At 42.4% G+C, this 21806-nt stretch overlaps 1 protein-coding gene across 1 annotated transcript in view; it reads left to right on the plus strand.

Annotated features, from left to right (window-relative positions):
* The window catches only part of wdr93 (WD repeat domain 93), a 63192-nt gene that overhangs the window by 24442 nt on the left and 16944 nt on the right, over nt 1-21806 (plus strand). The window contains exons 6-12 of the mRNA XM_078427409.1: nt 2490-2593; nt 11246-11327; nt 14317-14497; nt 15627-15697; nt 17951-18040; nt 20265-20396; nt 21064-21265. Of these exons, the coding sequence (XP_078283535.1) occupies nt 2490-2593; nt 11246-11327; nt 14317-14497; nt 15627-15697; nt 17951-18040; nt 20265-20396; nt 21064-21265 (862 nt within the window). The remainder of the gene's footprint in view (nt 1-2489; nt 2594-11245; nt 11328-14316; nt 14498-15626; nt 15698-17950; nt 18041-20264; nt 20397-21063; nt 21266-21806) is intronic.

Below are 21806 nucleotides of genomic sequence, written 5' to 3' on the forward strand. Positions count from 1 at the left end.
TTTGAGATTTGTAATAGAAAAAATCACATGTGGTTAAAGTGCATATTGTCAGATTTTATTAAAGGGTATTTTTATGCGTTTTGTGTTTCACCATGTAGAAATTACAGCTGTGTTTATACATAGTCCCCCCATTTCAGGGCACCATAATGTTTGGGACACATAGCTTCATAGGCGTTTGTAATTGCTCAGGTGTGTTTAATTGTTTCCTTAATGCAGGTATAAGAGAGCTTTCAGCACCGAGTCTTTCCTCCAGTCTTTCCATCACCTTTGGAAACTTTTTTTTGCTGTTTATCAGCATGAGGACCAAAGATACAGTTACAGATATAGATACAGAGCTTTATTTGTCATTCGGAATTACATTACCAGCAGTCACACAAAAAAAAGAACACAAGACACATAACCCCAACACAAACATCCATCACAGTGACTCCAAACACCCCCTCACTGTGATGGAGGCAACAAAACTTCCGCTCTCTTCCCCACGCCCAAGTCCCCACGGCCGAGCCGCACCGGGCGCTGAAGCATCCCGCGGCCGAGCCGGGCGACGGAAGGCCCGGCGGCCGTACCGCGCGCAGCTAAGTCCCGCGGCCGAGCCGCACCGGGCGATGGAAGGCCCCGCGGCCGAGCCGCACCAGCGATGTAAAGTCCCGCGGCCGAGCCGCACCAGCGATGTAAAGTCCCGCGGCCGAGCCGCACCAGCGATGTAAAGTCCCGCGGCCGAGCCGCGCTGGGCGATGTTAGGTCCCGCGGCCAAAGATGTGCCAATGAAAGTCAAAGAAGCCATTATGAAACTGAGAAACAAGAATAAAACTGTTAGAGACATCAACCTTAGGCTTACCAAAATCAACTGTTTGGAACATCATTAAGAAGTAAGAGAGCACTGGTGAGCTTACTAATCGCAATGGGACTGGCAGGCGAAGAAAACCCTTCACAGCTGATGACAGAAGAATTCTCTCTATAATAAAGAAAAATCCTCAAACACCTGTCCAACAGATCAGAAACACTCTTCAGGAGTCAGGTGTGGATTTGGATTTTGAGATACAGCGCGGAAACAAGTCTTCGGTCCACCGAGTCCGCGCCGCCCAGCGATCCCCGCACATTAACACTATCCTACACACACTAGGGACAATTTTTACATTTACCCAGTCAATTAACCTACATACCTGTACGTCTTTGGAGTGTGGGAGGAAACCGAAGATCTCGGAGAAAACCCACGCAGGTCACGGGGAGAACGTACAAACTCCGTACAGACAGCACCCGTAGTCAGGATCGAACCTGAGTCTCCGGCGCTGCATTCGCTGTAAGGCAACAACTCTACCGCTGCGCCACCGTGCCGCCCACAAATTTGCAATGACCACGGTCCGCAGAAGACTTCATGAACAGAAATAAAGGGGCTACACTGCAAGATGCAAACCACTGGTTAGCCACAAAATTAGAATGGCCAGGTTACAGTTTGCCAAGAAGTACTTAAAAGAGCAACCACACAGATGGACAGATGAGATGAAGATTATATCAGAGTGATGGCAAGGGCAAAGTATGGAGGGGAGAAGGAATTGCCCAAGATCCAAAGGATACCACCTCATCTGTGAAACACGGTGGTGGGGGTGTTATGGCCTGGGCATGTATGGCTGCTGAAGGTACTGGCTCACTTATCTTCATTGATGATACAACTGCTGATGGTAGTAACATAATGAATTCTGAAGTGTATATATAGACACATCCTATCTGCTCAAGTTCAAACAAATGCCTCAAAACTCATTGGCCGGTAGTTCATTCTACAGCAAGACAATGATCCCAAACATACTGCGAAAGCAACAAAGGAGTTTTTTAAAGCTAAAAAATGGTCAATTCTAGAGTGGCCAAGTCAATCACCCGATCTGAACCCAATTGAGCATGCCCTTTATATGCTGAAAAGAAAACTGAAGGGGATTAACCCCCAAAACAAGCATAAGCTAAAGATGGCTGCAATACAGGCCTGGCAGAGCATCACCAGAGAAGACACCCAGCAACTGATGATGTCCACGAATCGCTGACTTCAAGCAGCCATTGCATGCAAAGGATGTGCAACAAAATACTAAACATGACTACTTTCATTTACATGACATTGCTGTGACCCAAACATTCTGGTGCCCTGAAATGGGGGGAATATGTATAAACACTGCTGTAATTTTTACATGGTGAAACCAAAATGCATAAAAATTACCTTTATTAAAATCTGACAATGTGCACTTTAACCACATGTGATTTTTTCTATTACAAATCTTAAATTGTGGAGTATAGAGGCAAATAAATAAATAATGAGTCAATGATCCAAACATTGTGGAGGGCATTGTGTATCTAACTGATGTGAGATTGGAAAATGTCAGGACCTGGGTTGAACATATCATCAGGTAAACAGCAACTCTGACAATGTGTTGTTTGGTGTGGACCGGCGTGTATGGTTTATTGGATTTCGACAAGTTCCTCCTTATTTGTTTTTCCTCATTCAGCTAAAGGTGAGACTTGGCTCGAGGTGTATCGACTGATGAAAGATAATTGGGTTCAAGAGTTGGACCAGTTTGCAAAGCTAGTGGAACTTAATGAATTATCTGAGGTAAGTAACAAGGTGACTAAAACAGACTGCAGCTTATTTGCTTTTAAGCTTGTATACACTGGAATTTAGAAGGATGAGAGGAGATCTTATCGAAACGTATAAGATTATTAAGGGGTTGGACACGTTAGAGGCAGGAAACATGTTCCCAATGTTGGGGGAGTCCAGAACCAGGGGCCACAGTTTAAGAATAAGGGATAGGCCATTTAGAACGGAGATGAGGAAAAACTTTTTCAGTCAGAGAGTTGTGAATCTGTGGAATTCTCTGCCTCAGAAGGCAGTGGAGGCCAATTCTCTGAATGCATTCAAGAGAGAGCTAGATAGAGCTCTTGAGGATAGCGGAGTCAGGGGGTATGGGGAGAAGGCAGGAACGGGGTTCTGATTAAGAATGATCAGCCATGATCACATTGAATGGCGGTGCAGGCTCGAAGGACCGAATGGCCTCCTCCTGCACCTATTGTCTATTGCTCATCAATGGAAGCCTAAACCCAATGTCATTTCAATGCTAAAATTGTGTGGCATGCTAATTAATATTTGATAGAAAAATCCATCAAAGCATTTAGAATTCAAATTGGAGTTTATATATTTTTTGTGAGTTAAACAGGTGTTGTGTGTAACCCCAGTCATCAATTAGATGACCTGTAATAGAAATCTAGGAAATGTAGGAAATTGGCAAAAACTCTAATTTCTAAAAAAAAAGACACTTCCTTTCTGAAGAAGGGTCTCGACCCGAAACGTCACCCATTGCTTCTCTCCAGAGATGCTGCCTGTCCCGCTGAGTTACTCCAGCTTTTTGTGTCTATCTTCCTTTCTGATTCCTGTGTGAAAACTTAACCTGCATGATTCCTGCAGAAATTACAACTGTTGAAACAATCCTTCTTTGAAGCCAAGGGAGGGTGACACACTTTTCCCAGTGGAGCAACTGCAGAAAGGCCTTGAGAATAAATGCAAGGGGACACATGCTTTTGGTGTGTCTGAATGGATCCTTCGCCCAGTACCCCTGTGTTCCCCTTCCCCAATGCCATGCACGCGGAAATCACAACAGGCATATGTGAATTATGTAGAGGGCTGTTATAACATCTGTTCAAAATATGTTAGTGGAGAAAACTAGAGGGGGACAAAAGCAGAATGCAATAAATCAATAGAGCAGTATCGATTCGATTCAATGATACTTTATTGTCGCCTGTATCTAGGTACAGTGAAATGCTTTGTTTTGCATACAACCTGGTAAAATCATATAGCAGACCTCATGTTGGCAGTACACAAGTGTTGATCTATTGCATAATTTATTTCCATTCCTGTGATTTATAAATGCAAATCACGCGTCACAAGGTTAACATGCATTTTCTCTTGGTAACTATAGAAATGTGCCGTGTGCATTGGGATGAGGTCTTTAGCTGTACTTTTGATACTGGGAGACTATCAGCTATGTGCAGGAAAAAACAGCAGATGCTGGTTTAAACTGGAGATAGACCCAAAATGCTGAAGTAACTTAGCAGGACAGGCAGCATCTCCGGAGAGAAGGAATGGGTGACTTTTCAGATCAAGACCCTTCTTCAGACTATTCCATCAGCTATTCTCCCTCGTTTTGCAGCCAGAGATGGCTGGGCCAATGTACTGATGAGAAGGACGTAAATTGCTGGAGTAACTCAGCAGGTCAGGCAGTATTTCTGGAGAACATGGATAGGTGATGCTTCGGGTCTATTAGTCTGAAGAAGGGCCCAATCCCGAAATATCACCTATCCCTGTACTCCACAGATGCTGCCTGACCCGCTGAGTTACTCCAGCACATTATGTCCTTTTTTGTAAACCAGCATCTGCAGTTCCTTGTGTCTTCAATTTACTGATGCTTGGTAATTGACCTGGAAATAATCTCTCATGTGAACGAAATGCATGAAACACCTATTATGTGCAATTTTCTTTGCCATCTCATGATCTTGTGTACTTTTCACCTCCCCTCCTGAAGATATTGTCTTATGTATTTACCCTCTGAGAACTGATAAACCTCCACTAAACTGCTGAAGCAGTAATTCTTCATGACTTCCAGTTCAGTGTAAACCCCAATATTACATTTCCCTTCCTGTCTCCACATCCAACATTAAAGAAGTGGTTACCTCACTCTCTCAGGTTTTGGACATTGTTTAAAAATAATGCCAGGATGTTGCCAAGACTCAAGGGCCTGAGCTATAGGGGGCGGTTGAACAGGCTCAGACTCTATTCCTTGGAGCGCAGGAGGATGAGGGATGATCTTATAGAAGTGTACAAAATCATGAGAGGAATAGATCGGGTAAACTCTCAGAGTCGCTTGGCCAGAGAAGGGCAATCGAGAACCAGAGGACATTGGAAACTTTAAGGCGAGGGGTGAAAGATTTAAAAGGAACCTTTTTACACAAAGGGTGGTGGGTAAATGGAACGAGCTGCCGGAAGAGGTAGTTGAGGCAGGTACTATCGAAACATTTAAGAAACATTTAGACAGGTACATGGCTAGGATAGGTTTAGAGGGATATGGGCCAAACGCAGTCAGGTGGGACTAGTGTAGATGGGACATGTGGTCGGTTTGGACAAGTTGGCCTGATGGGCCTGTTTCCATGCTTTATGACTATGACTCGAGAATGCTTCATTATCATGATTGTTGCGAATTTAACTTAGCCAAAAGATTTCAGGGTGTAAACTTTTAGCTGATGCGAGTTAATGTAATAGCTTTCCAAGTCTTAATAGTAGCTTTAAAATACTCAGAAATAAATCGTTTGCAATTATGCAGGATTTAAGATTTTGAGACTTCCCAAAATACTTTATAGCTACTTAAGTTCTTTATAAATTGAGCATCTTGTAATGTTGGAAACAATACAACCAATGTGTATTCAGCTAGGTCTCATGCATGACTGTTCATTAATTAGCAGATTTGTTTTTGCAATGTCAGCTAAGGGAAAAATAGCCACTGGATAAAAGAGAGAAATAGTTATGATTCTTCATAATAGAGTTATAGTATCTCATATCCATTACAGGCTTCAGTTTAATGCCTCGTCTAAAAGAAGCAAATTCTGTTGCTGTAATGCTCAGTACAGTGCTGAAATGTCGGCCTAAATCTCTGTAATGGGGCGTATCATAATCTTCGTACTCAAAGGCCTCTCCTGAGCCACTGCTGATGTATTCAAACTCTATTGAGCACAAGAACAGGAATGCTGTTTCATGTTTTGGGTATAAATGATGACAAGGTCTTGGCGATTTTGCAAAAAAAATGTTGGTAAAGAATTCAAATGGCAGTGGGAATTGCTGGGATTGGGAAAGTATAGGATTAGTGTACATGCTAAGTGATGTTTGTAGTTGTGAGATGCTCTGATTTCTGCAGGAGAAATCTGCCTACATCCGTCACAAAATCATGTACCCAAACTCATCAGGCCATCCACAGAGCACTGGAAAACTGTCATCTGCTGATATAGCCACACAGCATGGAAACAGGCCCTTCGGCCCAGTTTGTCCATGCCGGCACTGTGCCCCATCTACACCAGTCCCACCTGCCCGTGTTTGCCCCATAAACCTCTTAAAGCTTTCCTATTCATGTACCTGTCCAAATGCCTTTAAAATGGCGTTATACTTTCTACCTCAACTACCTCTTCCGGCTGCTTATTCCATACATCCACCACTCTTTGTGTGAAAACGTTGCCCCTCAGATTCCTTTTAAATCTTTCCTCTCTCACCTTAAACCAATGTCCTCTGGTTCTTGATTACCCTCTGTCTATTCCCCTCATGATCTTATACACCTCTACAAGATCACCTCTCATTCTCCTACGCTCCAAGGAATAGTGCTAGCCTACCCAACCATTCCCTGTAGCTCAGTCCCTCGTGTTGGCAACATCCTCATATCTTCTCTGTCAGCTTAATACCATCTTTCCTATCACAGCTGACCAAAACTGACACAATATTTCAACTGTGGCCTCAGCTATAACGTAATATCCCAATGTCTATACTCAGAACCCTAATTGATGAAAACCAAAGTGCTAAGAGACTTCTTGACCAACGTATCTATCTATGACACCACTTGCAAGGAACTATGTACCTGCACTTTCTTGATCCCTCTTGTGCTACAACACTCCTCCGAGCCCTGCCATTTACTGTGAAGGTAAGACTTCCCAAAATGCAACACCTCACATTTATCTGCATTAAACTCCATTAACCATTCATCTGCCCACTTGCTCAACTGATCAAGATTCTGCTGTAACCTTTGATAACCACCTTCGCTATCTACAATAGCACCCACATTAATTTAATCTGGAAACGTACTAATCATGCCTTATATGTTCTCATCCAAATTGTTGGTATAAACCACAAATAGCAATGGGCCCAGCACTGAACCCTGAAGCACCCCACTAGTTGCAGGCCTCCAGTCTCAAAAACAATCTTCCACGATCACCCTCTGTTTCCCTCCATGAAGTTAGTTTTCTATCCAGTCGGCTAGCTCTCCTTGCATGCAATGCTCTCTAACCTTCCAGAACAGCCTACCATGCAGTTGCCATCTAATCTTCCAGAACAGTCTGCCATGCATATCTGCCATTACGAGGCAAGTTGCTGAAGATCCTAAGTTTTTGGGAGAGGTTCTAGAGTTTGGCTGGGGGTGAGGGGGGGGGGGTAGTTGGTGGTTGCAGGAGGAAAAGTTGTCTCAATCAGATAGTAGCTTCCAAGGGGACAATTTGTGGAACTCAGTGAGACCTCCCTCTCGGAGAGTGCAAGGTCAGCAATGGGAAAGTTTCTGGATGGGGTGAATGGGGCTGGGATATGTGAGTTGAGAGAGTAAGGAAATGGATGAGGGAGGGGACTAGGAGAGTAGTAGGGTGGGTGAAACATTGTGGAGTTCCATGAAGGACCAAGCGAGGAAGGAGAGCGATGGAGGGCAGAATTAGGGTGACTGATGATGGTGTTGGAGAGGACAAATCCGGGAGGTGTTCTGGCTAGGTATGAGGTGAGGAGGGATGGAGAAAGTAGGCGTGGGCAAGATTGTGCACTATTTGCGATATTTGTTCAGCAGTGCACAATCTCCCATCATTTTGAAGTTTGTTACCATCGTGCCAAAACCTCATGCTGTTAAAGACACATGGTAGCTGGCGTGTAATGGCTGAATCATGTGAAAATAATTCACACGTTGTTATTTTCTAGTCCTCCAATCGCAGGTAAGGAAACAAGGCAAATTGGACTAACTCGGATAGACATTATGGGATAAACTACAGGTGCACCATGGAAAGCATACTGTTATACATGCACCACAGAGTGCATACTGTCCAGATGCACAAAAGAGAGACTACAGATTGCATCCCAGCATGGTTTGGGAACAGCTCTGCCAAAGATCGCAAGAAATTGCAGAGAGTTGTAGATGTAGCCTAGTCCATCACACAGACCAGACTTCCCACCAGTGACTCCATCAACACCATGCTGCCTCGGAAAAGCAGCCAACATAATCAACGTGTTTTCCCACCCCGGTCATTCTTTCTTCTCCCTGCTCCTGTCCAGTAGATGTTCCAGAAGTTTGAAAGTGCACTCTCCAGATTCAGGATCGGACCCTCAACTAACAGTGAACCATTCTACATTTCCTTGATCACCATCAAGGAATGTTGATCTGTTGTTTTCACACCTTACCCTTCCATATCTCTCGTCTCCCTCACCCCTGACTTTCAGTCTGAAGAAGCGTCTCGACCTGAAATGCCATCCATTCCTTCTCTTCAGTGATGCTGTCTGCCCTGCTGAGTTACCTCAGCCCTTTGTGTCCTTCTTCAGGAATAGCTTCTTCCCTTCTGTTATAATGCTTCTGAAAGGCCCTTCCAAAAAATAGGGTAATGCAATTTACCCCTACCCCAATGAGGACATTGGAGGCTGTTTATGGAACTAATGCACTACAATGCTGAGAAGTATATATATTCTGCACTTTGTATCTTCCCCTTTGATCTGTTTATTGTATTTGAGTTTGACTTGATTGTATCCACGTATGGTATATCTGATCTGTTTGGATAGCATGCAAAACAAAGCTGTTCACTGTACCTCGGTATAGATGACCATAATAAACCTACACCTAGACATCTTGATTGGCATAGATGAGTTGGGCTGTTTCTGTACCATGTACGTCTGCGACTCCAAACTAAGGAGAAAGGGTATCAAAGAGATACCCAAAGGTGGCGCAGCGGTAGAGTTGCTGCCTTACAGCGAATGCAGCACTGGAGACCCGGGTTCTATCCCAACTACGGGTGCTGTCTGTACGGAGTTTGTACGTTCTCCCCGTGACCTGCGTGGGTTTTCTCCGAGATCCTCGGTTTCCTCCCATATTCCAAAGACGTCCAGGTTTGTCGGTTAATTGGCTTGGTAAATGTAAAAATTATCCCTAGTGGGTATGGGATAGTGTTAATATGCGGTAATCGCTGGTCGGTGTGGACCCGGTGGGCCGAAAGGGCCTGTTTCCGTGTTGTATCTCTCAACTAAAAGATGTCCCAGAGTGGGGCGAGGGATGAGTGACCTGTGGAGAAACTGGAGACCTTGGTTTACGAAGAATCTCCTTGAAAAAAGAAGAATCTGATTGAGATTTCTAGATAGCGAATGTTTTTTTATGGAGTAAACAATGAGAAATTATTCTCAGTGCCTGAGGATTGTAAACCAGGGATGCAGCGGTATTGGCAAAAACAAGGTGACATAAGATCATCATTTATTTTCATGGAGTTGTTGTAATCTGGAACACAGTGACTGAAATTTAAAACCGATTCACTAGCAATATCAAATGTGAATTGGTTTACTATCTGAATGAAAAATATTTGCAGGAGCAAGGGAATGAGAATATTTGGAGAAATATAGCAAAGGATGTTGGGTCAAATTGTCTCCTGTCAATGATAATGTGGACTGTTGAAACAGTTTAGTTGTATAGAATGGTTGGTTGGTTGCACTGTGTTTCAGATGAGGGATTAAACTTCACTTAAATGGTTATTAAGGACCATAAGATGTTCTTTTGTGAAGGGCAAAGACTAACCTTCTAAATTACACCACCAAAACCTGGCCATGCAACCCTTTGCTAATGAAGGAACCTTGATGTGTCCAGGTTGATAATAAAAACATATAGCTACACTTCAAACATAATTAATTGCAAAAGACCCTGGCAATCAGAGTAACTGGAGAAGTGCTTTTAAAACTACAGTCTCTTTTTTTTAATGCACCAAATGTTGGCTTTAACTCATTAGTAAATCTGCATCTGGTAGTCGGAGGGCAATCAGTGCAATTATAGTGAGTTTGTGAAGCTTGCAATTAATTGTCATGTAAGACTACAATGCGTGTTAATATTGTTCCCCTGATCTAAGGGTCTTAGAACACACACAATATGAATGCCAAGATGAATGTTGCCTATCTTTATAATTTTCGCTCTGTCAATTAATACAAAACAATGATGATTAACAGCTTAAATGTCCGTTGCAGCTGTAATATCAGTTCACAGCCAGGAAATTATTCACAGCATTTCAAAACGAGTGTGAAGAAAATTATTCTTGGTAATTAACAATTAGACAGATTATTAAATAAAATGTATTATCAAACAAAATATAGTATCAAATCCCTTCAAATTATGCCACATGATACCAGCATGCACATATAACACATTACACCCTTTTTTTCTGCTGCATTAGCTTGTTAAAACTGCTTAAAATTCATGAGGTATTACATTTCTAACATCATAATCGTAGGGTCAGAAGCATAAGGCCAAATAGTGGTCTGGTGAGAATGAATATATGATATTTTTGATGTCTGGAATATTGTACTTCAGCTGACATGCACAGTCCTGGATCCATTCCCAATTCATCATGAGAATTACGTAAGAATTTAAGAATTAGTAGGTGTACACCATTCAGCTCCCGAGTCTGCTCTGTCACTCATTCAGATCCTGCCTGATCATTCATGTCACTACTATTTTCCTTCACAATCCCCTTATCCACTGATTCCTCTCATACCTAGAAATATATCAATCTATTTTAATTCCATTCAATGACTGATTCTCCAAAGGCCTCTAGTGCAGTAAACTCCAACAAATTATCCCCCTCTGAATGATGAACTTCAATGTAATTTCATTGCTAAATGGGCGACCTCCTATTTTGACACTGTGACTCTAAGCCAGGGAATCATTGTCTCAGTATCTACCCTATTAGTCGCTCTTCATATTGTGTGCGACTCAATGAGGTCACCCCTCTTTTTACCAAACTCTAGAAAATAGACATCTAGCCTACTCACTTTTTCTTCATATGACAGACTCACAAGCCCAGAAATCTGTCTAGTGAATTAATATTGTAGACCTCTATAGATGTATATCCCTCTGTTTTCATGAAGTCTGCTTGGCACATTGTTATCTACAGGTCTTTCATAGATTACCGACTAGTTGGCACATTATCTTGACAACCCCTTTAAGTTGTCTCCTGGCCAGAAAAGGTAAGCAGAAAGTAATAGCATAGTCTATTGATGCAGTTCATTTGCTCCATGTTGGTATTTTATACAGGCTAACTCTGGTGTATAATGTGCTTTCACAGATTAGCGCTTAATATAATTAATTTGTGTGGGTTGATTAGTCTTATCTTGAATCGCAGTATATTACTAAAATAACAATTAAAACAAAATCAAATCTTGATTTATATAATTTCATTTTAGCAAATGAATCCACCGAATCCACAAGATATTAAATGGACACCTCCAAGTCTGGTGATGAAAGTGCGACCCAAGCAGATCACAGGTATACATCAAAATTATTTGAATGAGCTCATACTTCCAGCTGCTTTTGTCAAAGTTCACCATCAAACTATCTTTGTAGTCAGGAGTAGAGGGTCTGAGCTATAGGAAGAGGTTGAGTAGTCTGGGTCTCTATTCCATGGAGCACAGGAGGATGAGGGGTGATCTTATAGAGGTGTATGATCATGAGAGGAATGGATCGGGTAGACGCACAGAGTCTCTTGCCCAGAGTTGGGGAATTGAGGACCAGAGGACATAGGTTCAAGGTGAAGGGGAAAAGATTTAATAGGAATCTGAGGGGTTACTTTTTCACACAAAGGGTGGTGGGTGTATGGAACAAGCTGCCAGAGGAGGTAGTTGAGACTGGGACTATCCCAAAGTTTAAGAAACAGTTCGACAGGTACATGGAGAGGACAAGTTTGGAGGGATATGGACCAAGTGCAGACCAAGTGCAGGCAGGTGGGACTAATGTAGCTGGGACATATTGGCCGGTGTGGGCAATTTGGGCCAATGGGCCTGTTTCCAAACTGTATGACTCTATGACTCTATGAATACACACTGGAATTTATAATAAGATGTTTGTATACCATCAAGTATACTATTGAAAGAAAAGCTTGCCTGATTATTGATAATAGGCACATGTAATTTAATTGGGAGGATTTTTTTTGTGCTTAAGTGGAAATAATGTTAATAAAAGTTTTACTGTAAACTGGGAATGGGAATATCTCCCTGACAACTGTGCCTGACAACACACATATATAAATACAAGGCAAATCAGGTAGCAACAATCTCCACTTTTAAGCCAGCTCTCAGCTCAGCTCAGCTTTGGTTCTGAAAAGTGATTGAAGTAAAGGCAAACTGGCATCCTGTCCAGAGGCAGCATCTGCAGCAGGGTTCAAATTGACTTAAAACTGCCTTAAAAGATTTGTCAGGCACATAGTTTCAGTGGATTTCTTATCAATAGACAATAGACAATAGGTGCAGGAGTAGGCCATTCAGCCCTTCGAGCTAGCACCGCCATTCAATGCGATCATGGCTGATCACTCTCAATCAGTACCCCGTTCCTGCCTTCTCCCCATACCCCCTCACTCCGCTATCCTTAAGAGCTCTATCCAGCTCTCTCTTGAAAGCATCCAACGAACTGGCCTCCACTGCCTTCTGAGGCAGAGAATTCCACACCTTCACCACCCTCTGACTGAAAAAGTTCTTCCTCATCTCCGTTCTAAATGGCCTACCCCTTATTCTCAAACTGTGGCCCCTTGTTCTGGACTCCCCCAACATTGGGAACATGTTATCTGCCTCTAATGTGTCCAATCCCCTAATTATCTTATATGTTTCAATAAGATCCCCCCTCATCCTTCTAAATTCCAGTGTATACAAGCCCAATCGCTCCAGCCTTTCAACATACGACAGTCCCGCCATTCCGGGAATTAACCTAGTGAACCTACGCTGCACGCCCTCCATAGCAAGAACATCCTTCCTCAAATTTGGAGACCAAAACTGCACACAGTACTCCAGGTGCGGTCTCACCAGGGCCCGGTACAACTGTAGAAGGACCTCTTTGCTCCTATACTCAACTCCTCTTGTTACGAAGGCCAACATTCCATTGGCTTTCTTCACTGCCTGCTGAACCTGCATGCTTCCTTTCATTGACTGATGCACTAGGACACCCAGATCTCGTTGAACTCCCCCTCCTCCTAACTTGACACCATTCAGATAATAATCTGCCTTTCTATTCTTACTTCCAAAGTGAATAACCTCACACTTATCTACATAATAACCTCACACTTATCTACATAATAACCTCACACTTATCCATGGATTTCTTACTGAAATGTGCTTTGGAATATGCAAAAAATATATCGTCTGGTAATTCTATCGTTACTTTGAATGTACCACTAGATAAACAGACAGGAATATTTACTTGCATTGAACAACTTCTGCAATTTTGTCGAGGCTATTAGAATGGTGTAAGCAGTAAGATTAGTCACTATGATTGGTAATTGCTATGTGAATTGGTAATTTATTTTAAATGGCCCTTCGGCCCACTGGGTCTATGTCGACCATTTCACACTCGTTTTATGTTATCCCCCTTTCTCATCCATTCCCTACACACCAGGGACAATTTACAGTGGACAATTAACCTACAAACCAAAATGTCTTTGCAAGTCATGTTGTTCTTTTTGTTCAGTGAAGTTTCACCCAGCATCAAGCAGATACAATATCTGAGGCAAAAGTTAAAAAAGGCAAAAATATAGTCGTCATAACGTGAACGTAACGAAAAACGTAGAGTTGGCAAGTGTTTGTTGAGAGATAGATAACGTTAATATCTTAAATCATGATCTTAGAGTCGCACTGCATGGAAACAGGCCATTCAGCCCAACTTGACCATGCTGATCAAGATGCCCCATGTTCGCTCGTCTCACCTGCCCATATTTCCCCCCTATTCCTGTAAACCTTTTGTATACATATACTTGTAAAAAGTCGTCTAAATGTTGATATTGTACCTTCTCCAACTACCTCTTCTGGCCCCTCGTTCCAAAACGTTGCCCCTCAGGTTCCTATCAAATCTTTACCCCTCTCACAAACCGATGTCTTCTGGTTCTTGATTCCCTACACTATTTCTTTCTCCAGATCAGAGGAATAATACAAATGAAAAAGTTATTAGGTGAACAAAAACGAAAGAATGAGAGACTGGGAGAAAATATATCATCTGAGATTAGTTGAAGGGCAGTAGTTGCTTCTTTTGCCATAAATCCCTTTCCTTGGCCACATGTTTCACTTGTCATCTGGGAAATGATCAAAGTACTTGATGGTTGCTGCAGATCCTCTGAAGTGGGTGGGAGAAACACTCAATGTCAAGGAACAGCTAGTTCTACTTTCCTGTCACAGGGCAATAGCTCAACAAATGTACTTGCATCCTCTTAGATCACATCATTAAAATACTCATAAATTTGCATTAATGTGAGATTGATATTTTGCTTTTTATATAGATTGCCTTTGGAAAAATCCATTTGATGCTCTTCAGAAGCTTGATGATGGAAGCATTATTGGTACAGGCCAGAACCATGTCATTACTACACAACAGTGGAATGGGGAAAAGAAAATATTTGAAGAAATGTATGAGACCTACCTATCTAAAGACACAACAGAACAGAGTGAAGAAAAGCAAAGGTTTTTGTTATTAGTATTTCCACATTAACACATTGACATAAAATAGTGCAAATTAGAAATACTTGTTTCCATGAAGTCTTCACATTCCTTTTGGGATATCTCAAGGTATTTACAGCTAATTAAGTCTCTATGGGTGGCTTAATTGTAATCATGTGTCGTCTTTCCACTAACTGGATAGCACGCAACAAAAGCTTTTTCATGTACCTCGGTACATGTGACAATAAACTAAACTAAACTGAGTACTTCTTGTAGCATAACCACCTTTGAAATGTAGGTAACACAGCAGATAATTTGTACATTGCAAACAATTTGTATGCAGCAAGCACCTACAAACAGCAATGTAAAGTGACCACATAATGGGATGGAACACCCCATCTGGAGCAACTTGTAGACCTGTTGCCTCACAGCTCCAACCTGAGTTCAATCCTGACCAGGGCCGTCTTAACGCATGGGCCTGATGGGCACTTGCCTGGGGGCCCACGAGCATAGGGGCCCCATGCTGATCTGTGTATGTTAAGTGACTTGCAATAAATAAATACTACTTTAAAAATGTAGTTTCAATAAGTGCTTTTTTCGCAACAATTAGCTCCCTACGTGCTTTGCTTTTCCATCCCTAAGTGCTTCTCACAGCGATCTGTAAGAGCTTTTCGCAACAATGTAGCACCCTAAATCCATCGCTAAGTGCTTTTCGGTAAGTGCTTTTCGACCGGCACGACAGGGGGGGGGCTGGTAGGGAAAGGGGGGTGGGGGAGAGTAACGGTAGGGGCCCCAGTACACTGCTTTGCCCGGGGGCCCATAATGCTGTAAAAACGGCCCTGATCCTGACTCTGGGGCTGTCTGCGTGGAATTTGCATGTGTTCTATGAGCATGTAGGTTACCCTTGGCTGCCCCAGTTCCTCACACATCACAAAGATAAGCATGTTGAGAAGACAATTAAACTTTACGTCATGTGCGTTGGTCTGAAGTAACAATGCAACACTAGAGAACATCTAAAATGGGAGATTTGCGCAAGTATAAACTCTTAATACATTCAGCAATGTAACTGGATGGATTTCTTTGAACACATCTTTGCTCATTTAAGCATTTGTATTTTGCACCAAAGTGTATAAATGTTTTTTGAATGTTTCAGTCAGCCAACAATTCATTTTCTAAATCTTGGACGGCTACTTCCAGTGGGTCTGGAGCAGAAAACACAAGTTGGTAAGTTGCGTCCTTCTCATTTCTTGATATTAAAAAAACCTCTTGTTAATCAAAGGGTAAGATTGTGTTTTATTTGTCTCCCTTATCTGTAAATCCACACAAAGCGCAGCTGATGAGGTTATGGGGAGAAGGCAGGAGAATGGAGTTATGAGGGGGAGATAGATCAGCCATGATTGAATGGTGGAGTAGACTTGATGGGCTGAATTACCTAATTCTACTCCTATCCTTTATGACCTAATCATGACAAGACTTAAAGATGTCTTCCCTTGGTCTCAGCAGTGTTGTCATTCGCAAGGAGGTACAAGACAGTGTTTCAGATTATTTTCTTCTGCAACATTCCCAGAAAAGGAAAGTTTCTGCCCCCTTGCTGTAAAAATTCACCCAAGACTGGGAACTCAGTAGCCACTTCACCTTGCAGGTCTCTTTAGGCTAATACAGATGCTCCGCGACTTACGATGCTTCGACCTACGATATTTTGACTTTACGAAGGTGCAAAAGCGATACACATTCACTGGAAACCGTACTTTGAATTTTGATCTTTTCCCGGATTTTTCCCGGACTCGCAGACCTGTCCGCTGCTCAGACTGGCAGTGTCTTATGCGGCACAATACTCTCTGGTGATGCTGGACAATGTCAGCGAGCCACAGCTCCCAGTCAGCCACGATTGGGAGCTGCCACGGCTATGATGTTTGGCAGGTTAGGTGTATTAAATGCATTTTCGACTTACGATATTTTCGATTCATGACGGGTTTATCGGAACATAACCCCATCGTAAGTTGAGGAGTACCTGTATCTATTGAGAATCTACGAACAATGCACCTGTAATTGGGAGCGCAATAGCCTAACAAAATCAAACCGCGTTTCACCACGTGATCGTTTTTTTAGTTTCGTTTATAAATACGGCGCAAAAGCGGGCCCTCCGGCCCACCGAGTTTGCGCCGACCAGCGATCCCAGCACATTAACACTAACCCACACACACAAGGGACAATTTACAATTATACTAAGCCAATTAACCCACAAACCTGTACGTCTTTGGAGTGTGGGAGGAAACCGAATATCTCGGCGAAACCCCACGCAAGTCACGGGAAGAACGTACAAACTCCGTACAGCTAGTGCCCATAGTCAGGATCGAACCCTGGTCTCTGGCGCTGTGAGGCAGCAACTCTACTGCTGCAACACCGTGTCACCACATGATTGTTTTGTATAAAAAGTGCATTGTTCTGAGATTTTATCTAACATAACCGAAGGAACAAGGCCATTCTTAAAGATTATTTTTGTTTGAATGCTGTAGTTATCAATGTGACGCATTTCAATACAAGGAATAAAGTACTTTCCATCTCAGCTGTTTAGTGTCTGCAGAGTCATGAAGGACAAAGTAAGATCATTCTATAGTCCCTCACTTTGAAAGCATTTGGCTGCTATACACATTTTTCCAAACAACCCATTCACGATCTTATAGTATGTATGATCATTTTAGTCATTATCAGTTTGTTTGGAATATAGCTCAACATTATGATGTGGGTCCTTTCTCAATTTGGATTGATTAAGTTTCCAAAGTTGCCTGAGACATTGCATTTGCAACTGATCTGGCTGTATTTGTCAATCTTAGGTCCCAAGTCAACAGGTCAGGGTCAAGTCACAATAACATCCAATCATCCTTACTGCAAATCCATGATAAAAGTAAATTCTACAAAAAATTGCTGTGGCAAATGTCATCTCACCAAAGTTGGTGCAACAAAAAGCTTATCACCTTACCTCAGTATATGTGGCAAAAATAAACTAAAATAAAATAGTTATCATTTTGGAAACTTCCAAAAAACTCTTTTGGGTCAGTTTCGAGATACAGCATGGAAACAGGCCTTTTGGTCCACCGTATCCACGCTAATCAGTGACACTAACACGATCTTACACACACCTTACAATTATTCCAAGCCAATTAACCTACAAATCTGTACGTCTTGTCTGAGCACTTTACAAAGAAGACAGTTTCCGTTAAAGGACTGCTATGAGGCTTTTGATATGGTCAAGTTCTGTGGTGAAGGAGACCATGGAAATGGGGCATAAATGAAGTAAATTAGAAGGTAGTGGGGGCATGGAGATTGTGTTTACAAATGCTAGGAAGATGAAACCGGAAAGCCCAAGTTAGACTCTCCTTTGAGAAAAGGATATTTATTCGAAAGTTGTTTTAATTTTCTAGGATGAGCTTGGGGAATCCAAGGAAATTGAATTGATCTTCTGTATTTTCTCTCTAGGTCTACCCAATGACTTGTGTGTGTGGTGGAATGGCAGCCATGTTCTATTTCATTACATACTGAAAATACCAGGAGCAAAAGAAAAGATAGGTGGGTGTACCACTCCATATAATCATCAAATGTGAATTCATCCAATAACTTATTGGTTTCTACAAATAAAACAGAATGTCCTGATATCCAGATAAAATATGTGGAAAAAGTTATCTGCTTAATTAGCATTTGGTATAGTTAGTTATCGAGTAAGAGTTATCAGAATTACTTTTCTACAATTACTTTACTATTTTTTTGCATTGAATTGAATAAAAAAAACTTAAAATTGAATATTTTTTGTTAGAGTCTGAAGAAGGGTCTCGACCCGAAACGTCACCCATTCCTTCTCTCCCGAGATGCTGCCCGACCTGCTGAGTTACTCCAGCATTTTGTGAATAAATACCTTCTATTTTTTGTTAGAGAGCAGCTAAGCTTCTTTAAATACTTTTATCAAACTTTTAGGCTTAAAGTTCTTTCATCTCTCTATTCTTTTCTCCTCAAACTCTATAAAACGTCAATACTTATATTACAACAGAGAGAGTTATAATTATATTTAAGAGAGTTAGATAGAGTTCGAGGGGCTAGTGGAATCAAGGGATGTGGGGAGAAGGGAGGCACGGGTTATTGATTAGGGACGATCAGCCATGATCACAATAAATGGCGGTGCTGGCTCGAAGGCCGAATGGCCTCCTCCTGCACCTATTTTCTATGTAACAATCAGATGCTAATTTTACACATTATTCAGAGTTCACAATTGAACCAAAATCTGTAAATTAAAGAAGAAACTTGGGACCATTTTATTTCTATAGGTCTAGGATAATGACAACAGAGTGTAGGAAGGTCTTGCATTGTTATCATTGCCATGATGCTTTCAGAGTTTAATTTACAATAAATTGCCTGAAATATGATGAATGACATTCAAATTGAGGAGGCAATGAAATGAATGGATTGCTGATTCGTTTTCACGGTTTGTTGAGAGAAGCCTACTGTTCAAGGCCTCCAGTGAACTCTCTAGTCTTCTTTGAATTGCGCTATGTATCTTTAATATCCATTTAAGTAACAAATTGCTTCTTGTTCTATTATCTCAGTCCGATGCACACAATCTCTAATGATGTAACACCTCCCCGGTACTGCTGCAACCTTACCATCACCACAATTATGCATTCAAGTCTATAAGTATGTGTTGAATCCACGCCCTGGCAACTAAAAGGTTGAACATGCTACCTGTTGGCTTGGTACAATAGATGACCTTCACCTCTTCCCTAGTCTACCCTTCCTTGGTCATCTGTTGCCGGCCCTGATTTGTCCTGGCCTTTTCCTACCTCCAGTTTCCTCTTCCCTCCTCCCACCCCCTCCTTTACACTCAGTCTGAAGAAGGGTTCGGACACAAAACGTCACCCATCGTTTTTCTCTGAAGATGCCAACTGCCCCACTGAGTTACTCCAGCACTTTGCGTCTACCTGTTCATAGGTTCATATGGATAGAAATTCCACCCTGTTTGGTGGTACTGAATATTGTAGACATGGGTCTTTGACAAGGTTTCATATGGCAGGCGAGTCGAAAAGGTTAGAGCCCATGGGATCCAGGGCAGGCTGGCAAATTAAATCAAAATTGGGTTGACAATAAAATGCAGAGTAGGGTTGCTTTACTAATTGGAAGATTGCGAGTGCTGTATCACAAGGATCGGTGCTGTGACCTTTGGTGTTGATGGTATACATTGACAAAGTAGCTGTGAATGCTTGGGATGCTTGCCTTGGCTGTGACATAGAACAAAATATAGGACTGTTATGTTACAATTTAGAGGCTACAGATCTAATGCAGGTACATGGGGTTAGTGTGACAGGTAAAATAGTGAGCTAACGAGCCTATTTCTCTGCTGAACAGCTGTGTGACTGTGTGGCTCTGAAATTAATTCCACTGAAGTCGGTAGAATGGATTGCTGAAACAGAAGACAATGTAATGAAGCACCTATGTCGTGCTGTGAACCAGAATGAATTTCTGGACAATCTTGAATTTTGATTCAGTTCTTTGTAAGACTTTATCACGCTTTGTTTCATCCTTACACCATTAATTCCCTAATCACAGTCTCCTGGTCGCCCAATCACAGTCTTGTCTCTTTCAATTTGTTTTATATATATATATATATTCTGGACCTTTACAATGGAAAAATGTACATATGGCTCGGTTGCATATGTAAAGGTGACCTGAAGATTTTTATAAAGGTCATGTTTTAATGAGTATAAACAGAAGTATGTGGATGTTCAATATCTCTGCTTCTCTGTAGATCTGGAGCCAAAAGCTAACATTGTCTGGCCCAATGCTTCTCCGATCACTTGTTCTGCTGTGGAAACCTGTGCATCACTCCTGGCGATTAGCCTTACTGATGGGACAGTGACGTTATGGGACGTGTACCTGGGTAGGTATGGGACGTGTACGTGGGTAGGTATGGGACGTGTACCTGGGTAGGTACGGGACGTGTATATGGGTAGGTACGGGACATGTACATGGGTAGGTACGGGACATGTACATGGGTAGGTATGGGACGTGTACATGGGTAGGTATGGGACGTGTACCTGGGTAGGTATGGGACGTGTACGTGGGTAGGTATGGGACGTGTACCTGGGTAGGTATGGGACGTGTACCTGGGTAGGTATGGGACGTGTACCTGGGTAGGTATGGGACGTGTACCTGGGTAGGTATGGGACGTGTACATGGGTAGGTATGGGACGTATATATGGGTAGATATGGGACCTGTACATGGGTAGGTATGGGACCTGTACATGGGTAGGTATTTACCAGCGATCCCTGTACATTAACACTATCCCACAAACACTAGGGACAATTTTACATTCATACCAAGCCAATAAACCTACAAACCTGTACGTCTTTGGAGTGTGGGAGAAAACCCATGCGGTCACGGGGAGAACGTACAGACCGCATCCGTAGTCGGGATCGAACCCGGGTCTAATAATTTGAATGAATTTACAGTTGCTGTTAATTGCTCACTAAATTTACTTTTAAGCTCTCTACATTTATTAATGTGGCTTTACATTATTAAGATCCAATCCCATGTTTTCTCTTAGGTCTCCCAATATCAGTCTTGCCCGTTTCGGTTGACAGTGCTATCAGGAGCCTGCATATCCTAGAGCCCAGTTATTGTGTTCCCTCTGCATCATCAAATGGATATTCAAAATCCCAGGTATTGGCAACCTGCAAAAGTGGTGCCGTTTACCTCATTACCGCCAATGCACACACCGAAGGTACCATCACCACTTTGAGAGACAGGTGAGTTGAAGATAGGTAAGCTTGCTGTTATTAATGTCAAAATGCAGAAACATATTTTATATGTTAACAACTTCTCCTTCGACTCCTCCCACTTCCTCCAAATCCAAGGCGTAGCTACGGGCACTCGCATGGGCCCCAGCTACGCCTGCCTCTTTGTAGGGTACGTCGAACATTCCCAGTTCCTGGCGTACACTGGCCCTATCCCCGAACTCTACCTCCGCTACATTGATGACTGCATCGGTGCTACCTCCTGCACCCATGCAGAACTCACTGACTTCATCAACTTCACCACTAATTTCCATCCTGCACTCAAATTCACTTGGATCATCTCCGACATCCCCCTACCGTTTCTAGATCTCACCATCTCCATCACAGGAGACAGACAATCGACTGACATCTATTACAAACCCACTGACTCCCATAGCTATCTAGACTACACTTCTTTCCACCCTGCATCCTGTAAAGACTCTATCCACTACTCCCAATTCCTCCGTCTATGCTGCATCTGCGCCCAGGATGAGGTTTTCCATACTAGATCATT

This window comes from Rhinoraja longicauda, chromosome 33 (assembly GCF_053455715.1).
Source record: "Rhinoraja longicauda isolate Sanriku21f chromosome 33, sRhiLon1.1, whole genome shotgun sequence".
In the NCBI taxonomy this organism is placed as follows: domain Eukaryota; kingdom Metazoa; phylum Chordata; class Chondrichthyes; order Rajiformes; family Arhynchobatidae; genus Rhinoraja; species Rhinoraja longicauda.